Source organism: Stegodyphus dumicola, chromosome 2 (assembly GCF_044657685.1).
Source record: "Stegodyphus dumicola isolate Sdum_Otavi_A_Nest chromosome 2, ASM4465768v1".
In the NCBI taxonomy this organism is placed as follows: domain Eukaryota; kingdom Metazoa; phylum Arthropoda; class Arachnida; order Araneae; family Eresidae; genus Stegodyphus; species Stegodyphus dumicola.
This window is the reverse complement of record NC_140769.1, coordinates 242669517-242688662: the sequence shown is the minus strand read 5'-3', so window position 1 is coordinate 242688662 and position 19146 is coordinate 242669517. Positions and strand designations below refer to the sequence as shown.

At 31.3% G+C, this 19146-nt stretch overlaps 1 protein-coding gene across 1 annotated transcript; it reads right to left on the bottom strand.

Annotated features, from left to right (window-relative positions):
• Positions 1 to 9141: 9141 nt before the first annotated feature.
• On the bottom strand, positions 9142 to 18829 carry LOC146998910 (uncharacterized). Its single transcript, XM_085811952.1, has 2 exons — positions 18671 to 18829; positions 9142 to 11813 (listed from the first exon to the last, which is right to left on the bottom strand). Exons 1-2 carry the CDS (start codon positions 18741 to 18743, stop codon positions 11113 to 11115), a joined length of 774 nt encoding a protein of 257 aa, XP_085668078.1. The 5' UTR covers positions 18744 to 18829; the 3' UTR covers positions 9142 to 11112.
• Between the last annotated feature and the right edge of the window lie 317 nt (positions 18830 to 19146).

The window sequence follows — 19146 nt, the reverse complement described above, 5'->3', positions numbered from 1 at the left end:
TGAAGCTTAAAATTTTACTTTTTCATTAAATACAAAGAATATTTTAAGTTTATCGAAACGGCCTAGGTAAAAACATAAAATCTAAATTTAATTCCTACTCAGTTCATTAAATATTAATGACAAACATGCAAACTGAGCATCCAATTTTATTGTAAAAAATAACTTTAATTACCAACATAATTTACAATACCTCAGCTTTGAGACAACACCGTAAATTATTCAGAATTTTTACATAATTAAATATTAACATTAATTTAAGCGTTGTTATGAAAAGAATGAGTATTAGGCACTATAACGGTTGCATCAAATCAAAAACAGGATAGTTTTAATTACAACACTAAGTAAACACTAAGTACTGAAATTATCATTGTACTACTATAAGATTTTAAAAAAGATTATCTTTCAGAGATGGTTCTGTCCTATTTTCCTTAAGGGAAACTTTCGAACATCTCTTAAACCAGTAAGTTCAACTACCAATAACCGAGTTCGAAGGGAACTACCACTGTGTCATGATGTTAGCTGGTTGCGAGACGTCATGGAGACGTCATTTCTTTAATTTGCTTGTATGAAAGTTGGAATCGTTATCTCTTTTGAATCAACTTGATGCAATTCGAACATAACACGAACTTATACACGCTAACAAATTAGAAATCACAGCTTTTTTATCATCATTCTCAAACCCTTTTTTTAAGATGTGATAATTCAAATTAGCTTTCATTTATCACTGAAAAATCCATGAAAATAGCTATCTAACATACTAATCAACAATTTTAATAAAGACTACATAAATCTTTCAATAATTAAAGAAACAATATCAAACATGTTAAAAAAACAACCAAGCTCTAAACACGACTCTAATACTCCTAAGAAAGCTCCGTTGAGTTGAGTTAACTTTCAGAAAAACTGAATTATAAATTGAATTAACTGCTATTTTAATTTTTTGCAAACGATAATTATTTAATGAGAAAGGTACTAAGGTTCCAAGAAAACAGAATAGAAAACCCGGCGAAATGCCTATCTACCTTTATAATTGAACTGGCGACATTTATTGATAGCGTACAAAAATCTATCAAATGGCAACACTTTATCTACATAAATGCGTAAAACAACGTTTTTGCTCTTTATTCTTACAATTACAGTAGCTAATTTTCCAGATAAACTTTTATTTTATTTATTTATTTCTAACTCTTAAAACCTGCTTTATCTCTTTCATTATCAATTTTCAGCGCAGAAATCAGAAAAAAGCCATGTTTACGCTCTTAGTTAATGCTCTTAATAACAGAGATTACGACAAATTAATAGACGATTTGAGAAAAAAAAGTTTTTTTTTTTTTTTTTTTTTTTTTCCAATCTATTAGATTGTTTACATTCTCGGTTCTATGAAACATCTGATTGGCACAAATGTCAAGATATCTGATTTGCTCTAAAATTTTTCCCATAAATTATGACGTTGAAATATCCCCTTATTGCAGACAGATGATTCTGTTTTTCAATACCTAGTATTTTCATAAAGTCTAGATGAAATGATTTTTGAGGTAGAAGTTTTTTGTAATGTATGTTTCACCTGACTTTGCAAAATGTTTCTTACATCATAGTCCACGATCCGCCTCACTATCGATCCAATGCTAGTCTGTATATCTTGCACAGAATCTGAATCAATTGCGTCTAAACCATGCACTTTAATCTTGACGTCTCCTACTTTTGTCATTTCGATATTTGGTAATTTAGTGTCATGTGGCTGAAATTTAACGTGCATAAGTAAAGGTTCCACCCTTACATCCGCTTCCCCGCTTTCGCGAAAACCTTCATTATCGATGCTAATTCTGAAAGTTCCTCTTAAATGGTTCCATTCGAACCAAAGATCTTGAGACGAAGTGGAATCGCCGATTGGTCGGAAATCTGACATCCCAAAGAGAAATCCATTGTCCAGTTTAACACTAATTTTGTGTATTCTGCTCTCAGGATTCAATGGCATTGCAAATTCAAAGGCCTTAAGAGGATATGGGTCCTGGCCTTTAGCCATCAATGCTTTGCTCGTCCTTTTTACAATGTTCAAAGGGTCTCTACACTCCTTTCCACAATCTGAAATCATTTCGTTTTCTACCAAATACTGCTTCAGGCTTCTGGTATTAGGATCCCGCTCTTCATAGATGATAACTTCATTCTTGCCATTAATAATATCAACAATTTCTAGATGTAAGAGAAACAAAAGATAAGGTCAGATATTTTTGACAGAAAACACAAAAGCATTTTATTTGTCAAATAATCATCTTTCATATGAAATAGACAGAAAATCATTAAAATCATATTATTATCATTATAATCATTTAATCATATTACAAGGATTTGTGACCTTCAAAAGCTTCAAACTCTTTGTCTATCGATTTCCAGAGACTTCACAAATTTAGCGTGAGGCATCCACAAAATGTTGGCGAGAAAAATGCTTTAAAAAATCTGGTATCAGTTTATCTTATATTTAGTCACATTTTAAAATAATATTAATTATAATTCATCATTTTGCGCAAAGCTCATGCTTCAATTGTTTCCATTTAAATTTTTTGCAGCTGGAAATAACCTGAACGAAATAACCTTACATGATTTCTTGAACGGCATTGTCCATTTTTTATTATTTTATTATTTAACGACAAGTTTCCAAAGACTTTTGTGCATTTAAATAAATAAATTATATATATATGAATAATGTTAATAAATAGTAATATTGATTACTGTGTATTTATTTAATTTAGTCCCAAATACAAGATTTTAGATTAAATGAATAGAAATACATAATTCCCATGAATTTAAACAGTTCAGAATCGTTCAGATTGCTGCTTCTGCTGTTGTTTAAAATGGCGGAATGCTTGAAACTTGATACAGTCGTCGGAAAGGGATAATACCTTCGGTCATTTAGCCATCTGATCGCCAAGAGCGTTGAACAAGGATGACAGATTTGACAGGAGAATTCCTTCCCAGTTTTGATGCAGAGGATAGATCCGGCGGTCTGCCACCCTATTCTTCCTTTCATCGGCCCTCAAGAAACGCATTTGTCTCTACAGGATTTTGCATATCCCCATACCACACAGACACTTGCAGTAGTTGTAATCCCTTCTCCGGAATTCGGAACAAGTACAACGACACAGTAGCCAGGAGCGCTACTACTACCTATCTAAGATGCTCATTCATAGTAGTTTGCATTAAATCTAAATGGAATCTAAACCGTCTAAAATTGTGAAATTGCACTGTTTTGTAATGTTAATTGATTTAGAACAGTGCATGTCACCTTTTCTTTGCCTTATGCACACATTTCATCATTGCAAGAAGATCATTTCCCTCTTTTCTAAAACTCGAAAAATGCATACATATATACACACTTATTTAGATTTAAATTATTTTCTAACATATTTTACAAATTAAACAACAAAAGATGTAGAAATTCTTGGTAAACACCAAAGCTAAAAGTAGCGTTTTAATGTTCATAAACTAAAATTAAATATTTAACAGATAAATAAAAGGCCTACCATATTCCCCCCCCCCTTGAAACTATGAAATTTCTCCTTACTTGAAAACCACTGACTTGGAATGTTAAAATAATTTCTAACAAGAAAACTTTGTCGTCAACATCCTATGCTTCATTATTTTTTTTTTCTTTACAGAAATTCAAAAACTTCTTCCTTTACGTGCATGCAGATGTTACGAAAAAGCATGCGATTACATCGAAGTATGTGATTAATTCATTTGTTTATCTATTAACGTTCAGTATTAAAAATAATTATAAATAAAAAAATCTGATGTGTAAACCACATGACTTCCTAGTACGGAATATTAAATTATACGCATTTTTTCTTGCATTTCATTTAACTTATTAGATTGAATTAAACCTACTTCGCCGACAGCGCATAAACCACAATAGAATAAATGCATTCTTTAAAATTTACTTTGTTTACCATAGCGACACTCTGGCGCTAGGTTTACTTAACAGTATTATATTTCGTTCATATTATAACTCAGAATGCACAAAATTTATATCATTTAAAGAATTATCTAATCGTTGGCACATGTTCTGTTCAAATACTATAATAAAGCTAGAACGATGTATAAAAGAAATTAAGCGAACAAAACAAAAAAGAAACATTTTTCACAGACTATTGAGTACTTCTCATTCAATTAATTCAGTTCTCACTTCACGACAAGGCAAAAATACATAAAAACTCAAAATATCTGTATTAAAAATTACGAAGTAAATCTTAAATACTTATTTCCTTGAAAAAATTCCAGAAAGGATTAAGCATGATTTAATTCGCAATAATAAATGAAGGCGTTATTTTTGTGTTGCGAAGCTTTGTCTCTCTAGATTGGCAACAAATCTACAATTCTGCTGTTTCAAATGTAAACAAATATGTCCGCCATGTTATTTAAAACTTAACCGCACTTAAACAGCTTTTAAATTGTTGATAATTGTACAAATATTGCTTCCAGAATTACGAAAGGCATAAAAACTTTAACCGGAAGATAAAAACAACATAATTCAATCATTTTTAAAGCAAAAAATGTACAATTTACAAACATATAAGAGTAAAGAAACTGAGATCACTGAGCCGGGTAACAGAGTGGATATATTTATAAATATATTTATATACGTTTGGCCCGGCCGATTGAAACCAAAATACGAGGTGCACATCTACATGTTATAGTAGTCCTATATAGAAAATTTCAACGTTCTGAGGCTACTCGTTTTTGAGTTATGCGAGATACGTACGTACGTACATACGTTCGTACAGACGCCACGAAAAATTCTCTATAGAATTCATTTTAAAGCAGTTTTTTAATTTTTTTGGAGGAAAAGAGTCTTTTATTCTGTCCCTACGTACAGATATCACGCAAAAACATCGTTAAATTGCATTCGAAAGCGGTCAAAGTGGATATTTTCGTTGAAATATGCTGCCTGAAGCTTTTCGCGATTACAATACTTCCTTTTTACTTCGTACAAGGAAGTAAAAATGCTTATCTACTTGAATCTCTTATTATTTTATCGGCATTAAATGTAGACTAATATTCTTTAATCTACATTTAAGTCAAACGAAGATAAATATTTTCTTATTAACATTTAACTGCAACCATCAGTAACCCCAAACTTTCAGTAAGAAGGGAGTTTATATCAGAGAACTCTTTCTTCATTAACATGTTAAAAGAAGAAGAAAAAAAGTCTTTCAACTGGCGGAACACTCTCCTTTAAGTTATGTTGTCTTCATCAACAATACGAACTTGTTTATTTTTTATCCTTTCCTCAAATGCAAAATCTATTTTATATTTCATGAGATAACCTCTAAGACCAGTAAATCTGAAGCATAAAATGCAAGCATTTTGACCAATGAACCACACAGGGATTAAAACATTCGCCTGAGTATGAATAAAATAGCATTCTCAGATTATTAGAAACTGAAGTGTAATAAAAAAATACAGAAATTTTTAAACAATCAAAAACAAGTTAATAAGATGAATGATGTTTTTTATATCTTTCGCCTTGATATATATATATAATTTCATATGCTTATTTTGTAGAGAAGATTCTCAAAACGGTGATGCTTCACCGTAAATAAATCAAGCATCTTTGTTGAATTTTATTAAGACTTTATATAAAACTTTATACTTTTTATCTACAACTTTTTGCGCATGTACAAGGCCATTCAAAAATGCAACCAACATTTTTCAAGCAAAATACCTAACAGGTTTGTCGAGTCTTTCCTAATTAAGAATACTGTAAAATTCACAGATTTCGTCATGACTCAATTCTCTTAAATCAGAGTTACACTGCAGATCTGTGATACCAAGTCGTAACGCATCTGCGCACTATAAACCTCTACTAAAAGCACAACACGAAGTAGCACCAAACTTGTTCGAATTTTTCAAAAACCACCATATCCAAGTGAAAAGTCGTCATTCAGTAAGATAATAATTTCAATACGTTCTTGAAATTTACTTTCTGATGTCTTCAGTAACTCATAGCTGGAAATCGGGTGATTAGATAGGAACATTATCCTTTCGCAAATGCTTTTGCAATTTGTAAGGCGATATTTCGTAAAATGGAATGAGCATCTGCAGTTTTTTATAGCACCTTATATTTTTTGAAGTAATTCTTTTTATTTAAAATTTAAAAAATAAAAGAAAGCATTGGAAGAATCGTAATTAAAAAGGCCAAACGTTTTTGAACGAAACATTTTTCATCAACAGTTAAATGCGTACAATGAGGTAAAGAACAGCTTTCACAAGGAGATTTTCATTCTTTCGTTTGAATGCTATGGAAACACAAATTGAGGATATTTTCAAGGAACTGCGTAGATTTCATTGTAGCTACTTTTTCTTATTTGTTATAGAAAAGTATTAAAACACATATCAGATACCATTAGCAGTTTCTGATAAATCAATTTTCCAAAAGAACACCAATTTCGAAAAAATAAAATAAAAAAATCTGATGTGTACACCACATGACTTCCTAGTACGGAATATTAAATTATACGCATTTTTTCTTCCATTTCATTTAAACTTATTGGATTGAATTAAATCTACTTTGCCGACAGCGCATAAACCACAATAAAATAAATGCATTCTTTAAAATTCACTCTATTTGTTTACCATAGCGACACTCTGGCGCTAAGTTCACTTAACAGTATTATATTTCGTTCATATTATAACTCAGAATTCACAAAATTTATATCATTTAAAGAATTATCTAATCGTTGCCACATGTTCTGTTCAAATACTATAACAAAGCTAGAACGATGTATAAAAGAAATTAAGTGAACAAAACAAAAAAGAAACAGTTTTCACAGACTATTGAGTACTTCTCATTCAATTAATTCAGTTCTCACTTCACGACAAGGCAAAAATACATAAAAACTCAAAATATTTGTATTAAAAATTAAGAAGTAAATCTTAAACACTTATTTCCTCGAAAAAATTCTAGAAAGGATTAAGCATGATTTAATTCGCAATAATAAATGAAGGCGTTATCTTTGTCGTTGCGAAGCTAGGTTTCTCTAGATTGGAAACAAATCCATTATTCTGCTGTTTCAAATGTAAACAAGCAATGGCCGCCATCAAAAACATTATTAGGCTTACCTAAACTTAAACAACTTTAAAATTGTTGATAATTCTAAAAATATTGCATACAGATTTACTAAAGGCATAAAAACCTTAACCGGGAGATACGAAGAACATAATTCAATTATTTTTAAAGCAAAATATGTACAATTTACCAACATATAAGAGTAAAGAAACCGAGATCACTAAGCCGGGTACCAGAGTGGATATATATATAAATATATTTATATACGTTTGGTGCTGCCGATTGCAACCAAAATACGAGGTGCACATCTACATGTTATAGCAGTCCTATACGCAAAATTTCAACGTTCTGAGGCTACTCGTTTTTCATTTATGCGAGATACGTACGTACGTTCGTACAGACGCCACGAAAAATTCTCTTCAGAATTCATTTTAAAGCAGTTTTATAATTTTTTCCGAGGAAAATAGTCTTTTATTCTGTCCTTACGTACAGATATCACGCAAAAACATCGTTAAATTGCATTCGATAGCGGTCAAATTGGATATTTTCGTTGAAATATGCTGCCTGAAGCTTTTCGCGATTACAATACTTCCTTTTTACTTCGTACAAGGAAGTAAAAATTACATTTCTACTTGAGAAAAAAATTCAAAATTAATAATAATGCATTCTTTATCCTTTCTCACTGTTGATTACAATTAGGTAGTGTGTACTCCTAAATCTACAAAAAAGCAAGCTTACTATTTATTTATATGGCAAAATACTGTGAAGCTGAACCCGCTTTTAATACATGTAAAAATAATCACACATCCCATCTCTCGATTTTTGGTGACAGAACAACTTTAACCGGAAATGCTAAAGTGATTCACTCGAGTTTAAGCGAAATGTACGATAAGTTCTTCTCTTAAAGAACATTTTCTTACATCTTGTTTATCATTGAGTGTTATCGTTCTAATATTTTAGTGTGCTTCTATCTTTTGTAGCTGTTAGTTCATCTGTTAGTACTAAGATATTGTATTATTAGAGGTATAAATTTTTTTAGAGAATGTTTCAAAAAGACTGTGCAACTAAATAATTCTCTGACAGTTCATTGCAAATTTTTAAATTAAATGTCCCGGTTAATTTTTATCGTACACCTTCTAATTTTATTTTTGTAACGAGTATATTTGCATTCGGAAATTTAATTTACGAAGTGTTTAGAAATAATTGTACACTATTTCCTAAAATTTTAATCAATAATAATTCTAAGTTTCAAAAGTATGAGAATGTATTTTTTAGCTACTTCGATTACGGAAAGCACTTTTTGGACATTTTTTGTTTTTATGAAAACCGAATAAATATTTAGATTTCGCACTGTGTAGCCAAAATTGTAATAGTCTGAAAATCGAATTTATGTAATTAATTTACTTTATTCACCGCATGTTTATGCTAAATATTCTAGAAATACATTGAATCCTCTCTAAAATCAGGATTAAACCTCTCTACGCCTCAGGATTCCAGATAATTTTGCCCTTCTGGAAAGGTGGTTTCTGAAAATGGTGATATTCAATAGCGATGTTTACTTATATTTTTAGAAATGCTGATCGTTTTCAGAAGCCGTCATCTTATACAGTTAATCGCCTAGAGTTGATTCACGTTATTTACACAATCTTTATAAAATACTAATCAATTCTGAAAATATGCTAAAATACTCGTATGTTACTCATTAAATTTCTTTTTCAGCTGTGTTCTCAGGAAAACACCTACCGTCCATTTAAAGAATACAGTCTGACGTTCCAAAGAAGATGTGACAAATAAACAGAAGGAAACATCACTTTGCAAGGACAAACCAAGTCTACATAATTAAAATATGAAAGTGAAAGCTCCTCTTAGGATAAGAGTGTGATTATGATTTCACAAAATACCTACTTGAAAAATGTATTGATGAAGAAAACTAAAGACGAAAGAAATGTACGGGCCTAAATTTAAGAAGATAAATGTGGACTTTATTTCGAAACTTTACTTACAAATGCAGTGTCAAATGTTACTGTTGTGAAAATAATTAAAATTTTGTGACAGAAATACCAATATTTTAGACTGAAAGACACGTCTTGGCAGAACTGGAGTCGATTTCGAGTGTTGTGTTGAAATAATTTGATTAAATCGTTATCAGTTTTGAATATTCGATTCCATCCGTATTTGTATTGTTTAGAGTAGAAATATGTTGAACACTAGATGGTTTTAAAATATGAAAAATGCTTTCTTGTTTTTCTTTTTCTCTGTTATTCTGCTTAATTTTTCAATAAAATTTCATAAAATGATGAAATTTGTAGGTTTGAAAAATAAAGCTATAAATCTCACATAAATTATATATTTATGTGCTACTTATTCATCACTCAAATACAATTAACATATTTTATATATTTTCTATTTTGATGTTACCTCTCTGCGAAGCATCAAAAAGATGATAACAGATGATTTGTTTATTATAAGACTTCTAAATTAACAGCAATATATAAGTTATTATCTTTTATTACTAAAAACCTAATTACGCAACTCAGCTATCGATCTTTTATTTTCTGAAGCTTAAAATTTTACTTTTTCATTAAATACAAAGAATATTTTAAGTTTATCGAAACGGCCTAGGTAAAAACATAAAATCTAAATTTAATTCCTACTCAGTTCATTAAATATTAATGACAAACATGCAAACTGAGCATCCAATTTTATTGTAAAAAATAACTTTAATTACCAACATAATTTACAATACCTCAGCTTTGAGACAACACCGTAAATTATTCAGAATTTTTACATAATTAAATATTAACATTAATTTAAGCGTTGTTATGAAAAGAATGAGTATTAGGCACTATAACGGTTGCATCAAATCAAAAACAGGATAGTTTTAATTACAACACTAAGTAAACACTAAGTACTGAAATTATCATTGTACTACTATAAGATTTTAAAAAAGATTATCTTTCAGAGATGGTTCTGTCCTATTTTCCTTAAGGGAAACTTTCGAACATCTCTTAAACCAGTAAGTTCAACTACCAATAACCGAGTTCGAAGGGAACTACCACTGTGTCATGATGTTAGCTGGTTGCGAGACGTCATGGAGACGTCATTTCTTTAATTTGCTTGTATGAAAGTTGGAATCGTTATCTCTTTTGAATCAACTTGATGCAATTCGAACATAACACGAACTTATACACGCTAACAAATTAGAAATCACAGCTTTTTTATCATCATTCTCAAACCCTTTTTTTAAGATGTGATAATTCAAATTAGCTTTCATTTATCACTGAAAAATCCATGAAAATAGCTATCTAACATACTAATCAACAATTTTAATAAAGACTACATAAATCTTTCAATAATTAAAGAAACAATATCAAACATGTTAAAAAAACAACCAAGCTCTAAACACGACTCTAATACTCCTAAGAAAGCTCCGTTGAGTTGAGTTAACTTTCAGAAAAACTGAATTATAAATTGAATTAACTGCTATTTTAATTTTTTGCAAACGATAATTATTTAATGAGAAAGGTACTAAGGTTCCAAGAAAACAGAATAGAAAACCCGGCGAAATGCCTATCTACCTTTATAATTGAACTGGCGACATTTATTGATAGCGTACAAAAATCTATCAAATGGCAACACTTTATCTACATAAATGCGTAAAACAACGTTTTTGCTCTTTATTCTTACAATTACAGTAGCTAATTTTCCAGATAAACTTTTATTTTATTTATTTATTTCTAACTCTTAAAACCTGCTTTATGTCTTTCATTATCAATTTTCAGCGCAGAAATCAGAAAAAAGCCATGTTTACGCTCTTAGTTAATGCTCTTAATAACAGAGATTACGACAAATTAATAGACGATTTGAGAAAAAAAAGTTTTTTTTTTTTTTTTTTTTTTTTTTTTTCCAATCTATTAGATTGTTTACATTCTCGGTTCTATGAAACATCTGATTGGCACAAATGTCAAGATATCTGATTTGCTCTAAAATTTTTCCCATAAATTATGACGTTGAAATATCCCCTTATTGCAGATAGATGATTCTGTTTTTCAATACCTAGTATTTTCATAAAGTCTAGATGAAATGATTTTTGAGGTAGAAGTTTTTTGTAATGTATGTTTCACCTGACTTTGCAAAATGTTTCTTACATCATAGTCCACGATCCGCCTCACTATCGATCCAATGCTAGTCTGTATATCTTGCACAGAATCTGAATCAATTGCGTCTAAACCATGCACTTTAATCTTGACATCTCCTACTTTTGTCATTTCGATATTTGGTAATTTAGTGTCATGTGGCTGAAATTTAACGTGCATAAGTAAAGGTTCCACCCTTACATCCGCTTCCCCGCTTTCGCGAAAACCTTCATTATCGATGCTAATTCTGAAAGTTCCTCTTAAATGGTTCCATTCGAACCAAAGATCTTGAGACGAAGTGGAATCGCCGATTGGTCGGAAATCTGACATCCCAAAGAGAAATCCATTGTCCAGTTTAACACTAATTTTGTGTATTCTGCTCTCAGGATTCAATGGCATTGCAAATTCAAAGGCCTTAAGAGGATATGGGTCCTGGCCTTTAGCCATCAATGCTTTGCTCGTCCTCTTTACAATGTTCAAAGGGTCTCTACACTCCTTTCCACAATCTGAAATCATTTCGTTTTCTACCAAATACTGCTTCAGGCTTCTGGTATTAGGATCCCGCTCTTCATAGATGATAACTTCATTCTTGCCATTAATAATATCAACAATTTCTAGATGTAAGAGAAACAAAAGATAAGGTCAGATATTTTTGACAGAAAACACAAAAGCATTTTATTTGTCAAATAATCATCTTTCATATGAAATAGACAGAAAATCATTAAAATCATATTATTATCATTATAATCATTTAATCATATTACAAGGATTTGTGACCTTCAAAAGCTTCAAACTCTTTGTCTATCGATTTCCAGAGACTTCACAAATTTAGCGTGAGGCATCCACAAAATGTTGGCGAGAAAAATGCTTTAAAAAATCTGGTATCAGTTTATCTTATATTTAGTCACATTTTAAAATAATATTAATTATAATTCATCATTTTGCGCAAAGCTCATGCTTCAATTGTTTCCATTTAAATTTTTTGCAGCTGGAAATAACCTGAACGAAATAACCTTACATGATTTCTTGAACGGCATTGTCCATTTTTTATTATTTTATTATTTAACGACAAGTTTCCAAAGACTTTTGTGCATTTAAATAAATAAATTATATATATATGAATAATGTTAATAAATAGTAATATTGATTACTGTGTATTTATTTAATTTAGTCCCAAATACAAGATTTTAGATTAAATGAATAGAAATACATAATTCCCATGAATTTAAACAGTTCAGAATCGTTCAGATTGCTGCTTCTGCTGTTGTTTAAAATGGCGGAATGCTTGAAACTTGATACAGTCGTCGGAAAGGGATAATACCTTCGGTCATTTAGCCATCTGATCGCCAAGAGCGTTGAACAAGGATGACAGATTTGACAGGAGAATTCCTTCCCAGTTTTGATGCAGAGGATAGATCCGGCGGTCTGCCACCCTATTCTTCCTTTCATCGGCCCTCAAGAAACGCATTTGTCTCTACAGGATTTTGCATATCCCCATACCACACAGACACTTGCAGTAGTTGTAATCCCTTCTCCGGAATTCGGAACAAGTACAACGACACAGTAGCCAGGAGCGCTACTACTACCTATCTAAGATGCTCATTCATAGTAGTTTGCATTAAATCTAAATGGAATCTAAATCGTCTAAAATTGTGAAATTGCACTGTTTTGTAATGTTAATTGATTTAGAACAGTGCATGTCACCTTTTCTTTGCCTTATGCACACATTTCATCATTGCAAGAAGATCATTTCCCTCTTTTCTAAAACTCGAAAAATGCATACATATATACACACTTATTTAGATTTAAATTATTTTCTAACATATTTTACAAATTAAACAACAAAAGATGTAGAAATTCTTGGTAAACACCAAAGCTAAAAGTAGCTTTTTAATGTTCATAAACTAAAATTAAATACCTAACAGATAAATAAAAGGCCTACCATATTCCCCCCCCCCTTGAAACTATGAAATTTCTCCTTACTTGAAAACCACTGACTTGGAATGTTAAAATAATTTCTAACAAGAAAACTTTGTCGTCAACATCCTATGCTTCATTATTTTTTTTTCTTTACAGAAATTCAAAAACTTCTTCCTTTACGTGCATGCAGATGTTACGAAAAAGCATGCGATTACATCGAAGTATGTGATTAATTCATTTGTTTATCTATTAACGTTCAGTATTAAAAATAATTATAAATAAAAAAATCTGATGTGTAAACCACATGACTTCCTAGTACGGAATATTAAATTATACGCATTTTTTCTTGCATTTCATTTAACTTATTAGATTGAATTAAACCTACTTCGCCGACAGCGCATAAACCACAATAGAATAAATGCATTCTTTAAAATTTACTTTGTTTACCATAGCGACACTCTGGCGCTAGGTTTACTTAACAGTATTATATTTCGTTCATATTATAACTCAGAATGCACAAAATTTATATCATTTAAAGAATTATCTAATCGTTGCCACATGTTCTGTTCAAATACTATAATAAAGCTAGAACGATGTATAAAAGAAATTAAGCGAACAAAACAAAAAAGAAACATTTTTCACAGACTATTGAGTACTTCTCATTCAATTAATTCAGTTCTCACTTCACGACAATGCAAAAATACATAAAAACTCAAAATATCTGTATTAAAAATTACGAAGTAAATCTTAAATACTTATTTCCTTGAAAAAATTCCAGAAAGGATTAAGCATGATTTAATTCGCAATAATAAATGAAGGCGTTATTTTTGTGTTGCGAAGCTTTGTCTCTCTAGATTGGCAACAAATCTACAATTCTGCTGTTTCAAATGTAAACAAATATGTCCGCCATGTTATTTAAAACTTAACCGCACTTAAACAGCTTTTAAATTGTTGATAATTGTACAAATATTGCTTCCAGAATTACGAAAGGCATAAAAACTTTAACCGGAAGATAAAAACAACATAATTCAATCATTTTTAAAGCAAAAAATGTACAATTTACAAACATATAAGAGTAAAGAAACTGAGATCACTGAGCCGGGTAACAGAGTGGATATATTTATAAATATATTTATATACGTTTGGCGCGGCCGATTGAAACCAAAATACGAGGTGCACATCTACATGTTATAGTAGTCCTATATAGAAAATTTCAACGTTCTGAGGCTACTCGTTTTTGAGTTATGCGAGATACGTACGTACGTACATACGTTCGTACAGACGCCACGAAAAATTCTCTATAGAATTCATTTTAAAGCAGTTTTTTAATTTTTTTGGAGGAAAAGAGTCTTTTATTCTGTCCCTACGTACAGATATCACGCAAAAACATCGTTAAATTGCATTCGAAAGCGGTCAAAGTGGATATTTTCGTTGAAATATGCTGCCTGAAGCTTTTCGCGATTACAATACTTCCTTTTTACTTCGTACAAGGAAGTAAAAATGCTTATCTACTTGAATCTCTTATTATTTTATCGGCATTAAATGTAGACTAATATTCTTTAATCTACATTTAAGTCAAACGAAGATAAATATTTTCTTATTAACATTTAACTGCAGCCATCAGTAACCCCAAACTTTCAGTAAGAAGGGAGTTTATATCAGAGAACTCTTTCTTCATTAACATGTTAAAAGAAGAAGAAAAAAAGTCTTTCAACTGGCGGAACACTCTCCTTTAAGTTATGTTGTCTTCATCAACAATACGAACTTGTTTATTTTTTATCCTTTCCTCAAATGCAAAATCTATTTTATATTTCATGAGATAACCTCTAAGACCAGTAAATTTGAAGCATAAAATGCAAGCATTTTGACCAATGAACCACACAGGGATTAAAACATTCGCCTGAGTATGAATAAAATAGCATTCTCAGATTATTAGAAACTGAAGTGTAATAAAAAAATACAGAAATTTTTAAACAATCAAAAACAAGTTAATAAGATGAATGATGTTTTTTATATCTTTCGCCTTGATATATATATATAATTTCATATGCTTATTTTGTAGAGAAGATTCTCAAAACGGTGATGCTTCACCGTAAATAAATCAAGCATCTTTGTTGAATTTTATTAAGACTTTATATAAAACTTTATACTTTTTATCTACAACTTTTTGCGCATGTACAAGGCCATTCAAAAATGCAACCAACATTTTTCAAGCAAAATACCTAACAGGTTTGTCGAGTCTTTCCTAATTAAGAATACTGTAAAATTCACAGATTTCGTCATGACTCAATTCTCTTAAATCAGAGTTACACTGCAGATCTGTGATACCAAGTCGTAACGCATCTGCGCACTATAAACCTCTACTAAAAGCACAACACGAAGTAGCACCAAACTTGTTCGAATTTTTCAAAAACCACCATATCCAAGTGAAAAGTCGTCATTCAGTAAGATAATAATTTCAATACGTTCTTGAAATTTACTTTCTGATGTCTTCAGTAACTCATAGCTGGAAATCGGGTGACATTTTTTTGTCAGTAAATATAGTACGAGTAAGTAGAATTCTACCTGAAATTCTATTTGAAATCCATTCAGATGTTTTACCCTATCATAAGCATATAAATTTTTACATTGTAGCGTAAAGGTGAAAATGTTTTAAGCGTGTCACAGCGTCAAGGATAAAAGCAAAATAATAAATCTAAACATTATCAGTTCATTCAGGAATATAAATAATTATGCCGTCCAGACGGTATAGTGGTTAGGGGAGCTTACTGTAGTACTGAAAGGCCAGGGTTCGAATCCCGTAGGAGAAGGCATGGATGTTTTTAAATGTATAGTGTCTTTGCGGCATGGGACGCTCTAAATATATGGCCGAAAGTCCTCTCGAGTGGTTGGTGGCAGGAGAAGAGGCATGGGAAGACCTCGGACCCATACTCCCCGGGTTCTTTCCATCAAAATTCGGAAACAGAACTGAGCGAGGTCTTACTGTCATTTGTCTGGTGTTCAAGGCTCTTGTCAACGACAGGCGCAGTCTTGCAATCCGTAAGGTTGCCGCACAACTTGACTGTGGCCATAATGCCACATAGAATAGAATGAAAGACTTGGAGTATCAAAAGGTGTGTGCAAAGTGGGTGAGTGAGTGAGTGCACCGCTATGATGACTTCCGACCACGGACATGAACCAAACGAAATTATATACCATCACGGCGGGGAAGACTCCAAAGTAACAAGGTTGAATATTGCATATTAATAACAATTTTTACAGTTTGATAACTGCAGGCACTAAGCGATATTCTGGTTATCTGCTTTAAGTTCTAAACATTTGAAACATAATATTATTCACGGTTATTTCTGCTTAGGCAGTCAGCAGGATGATGTCAGCAATTTACTTGTGCGGCAAGGTCTCTTGGACTTGGTGTATGCTTTCCTGCTCCAAGGGGATTAGTAACAACAACATAAAATACAACTAAAAACGGCGACTTCGACTTTCACGCCCTAACCCTAAATTTGATGACATCTAGCGCTTTCACTCATAGCTATAAGGTCCATACTTTCGCTGAGAGAGTATGATGGATTGATATGTTGTCGTTGGCCACAGCGCAAAAGTACACACCTGAACTTTTCAAAAAAGAATAGAAGGTCGGCGTAAATGCGTCCCCCTCGTTGTGGTCGGAATTACACTGAGTATTAAAGGAACAGCTGCTCTATATACACGTGAAATTTTAACTAGATAACACTAATCTAACTATATTTGATTTTTATTTATTTTATTTTATTAGTCCAAAGGGATTTGAATCCCGAAGGACTATTAGTTTCGTTTTGGCATTTTGCGTCGGACTCATAAATGTCGGTTCACTTTTCAAACTGTTGCCACAAAATGTTAGAGTCCTGCATTATATTTGAAGAAATTAAATAATGAAAAATCTGCATAAATTTATGTATATTTCTCGTATTGTGATAAAACTACGGTACATAGAGTCATCGAATTTTGAATAACGTAATCCTCCAACGAATATGAGCATGTGGAAGACCAAATTTGAAATTTGAAATTTGTTTTATGATCGATTTCCTATTTTTTAAAACTTTGACGAATTTTTGATTAACAAACTCAAGGATTTCAAAGCGAGCAATGGCAACGTTGTGCAGAAAAAAACATTTTTATCTCCAGCGCGTGAGTCTCTGTATCGGAAATTCTAAAGATATGCTCGTTTTAAAACTAATTTGCGATATTGCTGTTGCACTGGATCTTATGGTTTAAGTGCGAGGAACGTGATATTTAATAAAGAAAGGTAACACACAAAATGTTAAAAAACGCCCCTTTGGACGTAATTTAAAATCTGAAACATTTCAGATTTTTTATTTATTTATTTATTTATTTTTTTATTTTATTTTATTTTATTTTATTTTATTTTTTTTTTATTTTTTTTTTTTCTTTTTCTTTTTTTTTTTTTTTTTTTCGACATTACGTATTCAAGTTAAGCCAGAAGTGTTGACCTGTGTAAACCCAAATTGGGTTATTGTTACTTCTTTGTATTCAAATAAAAGGGTCTTATACGCCCTTCTTCTGACTTTTGTTTTTGTAAGACTTGAAGATATTCTTCTGTAGTCTTTTTTAAAGTCGCTAGTATATGCTTCTTAAGAATACCAAACTTTATGAACTCTTTACAAGAACGGAGCATGAAAAATCCTATTGATACTTGAATATCCCTCGTAGAGACATATGAAAGCTTACAGCCCATAACTTTTATGCAAAATAAATAAACGCTTCATATCAGGCAAGTCAAAGAGTTACTTCATGCCACGCCAGAGGCATATCTGACATAGTCCTCAAATGGCTTTCTAAAATTATTAAAAAGCCATATTGCGCTACTAATGTAATTGGCTAAGGGGCTTGGCTACTCAACATATGTTATAACTCTTAAGAAGTTTTACGTTTCTAAATTATAAATGTTGCTGATAGAAAACCATGTGCACAGATGGTGAAACATTAAATGCATTTAAATAAAACATTTGCCATTTCCTCCTTTAAATGACAAACCAATTAACATTGAGTATTAGAATAAAAATCTTGCACGCATATCTTGCACTTCTAACCGATTAATGGGAACTACAAAATAATTAATGCCGTAATCAGTTTTTATATAGTTTTCTTTTACATTATGCTGGAAAAACATTACGGCAGATTGTTTACTCTCGCATATCACTATAAGCCACATATGGAAATCATAACTGGATTGACATAAAAAAGAAAATTAAAAACACAAATAATAAGAATTAACACAAATAAGAAGTAACAGATATAAGAATTAATACATATAAGAATTAACACAAATAAGAAACATTCATTGAGACAGCGATTATTAAAATGCTGAAGTAACTTTTGAAGTGGTGAATTGTCAAAATTATATTACAAAATAAAATTAGAAAGCCTCTATAAACATTCTGGTTTGCATCAAATAAATGGGGGAAAATATTTAGGTAATAAGAACTTAGGGCAAAATTTCTTAGAAATATCTTTCAATTTGTGTACATCATGTAATTTTCAAAATACATACCTTCTTCCAGGGCCGATTCGGAAACAAAACTTAAAACAAAGCATAACACATTCAGAAAGTGATAATGTTTCATTTTGCGGCATTTGGCAGTCTGGAACTTAGAATATAATCAGTGGAAAACTTCAATGCAAGAAAAGATAAAATTCGCAGATTCTATGGCATTTCCAATGAAAGAAGATCCGGCTCGAAATAAGACGCAGGAAGTGTCACCTTTCTTCCGGCTGTCGTAATGGGTAAAAATTAAGTGTCACTTCCGCAAGATGAACTTTAATTGTTAAGAAAACGGCAGAACTAAAAACTGTCACAGTGAGAAGAGTATATATTGGAAATGATTATTCATTTATGACATAACACATAAAGAGGATATATGCCTCATCATCTAGCTTTTCATTCAGGTACGGGAAATTGGGAAACTATGTATAGATAGTTTCAACAGAAAAGGAATTTTTGGCCTTCTGATGCTTATTACACCTCTC

What these genes read in the sequence shown, in the direction of transcription:
- LOC146998910 (XM_085811952.1), bottom strand. Translation starts at nt 18,743, where the DNA reads ATGAAACATTATCACTTTCTGAATGTGTTATGCTTTGTTTTAAGTTTT. An exon ending in CGAATCGGCCCTGGAAGAAG is followed by an intron (nt 11,814 to 18,670) that starts GTATGTATTTTG and finishes TCTTACATCTAG; the next exon opens with AAATTGTTGATATTATTAAT.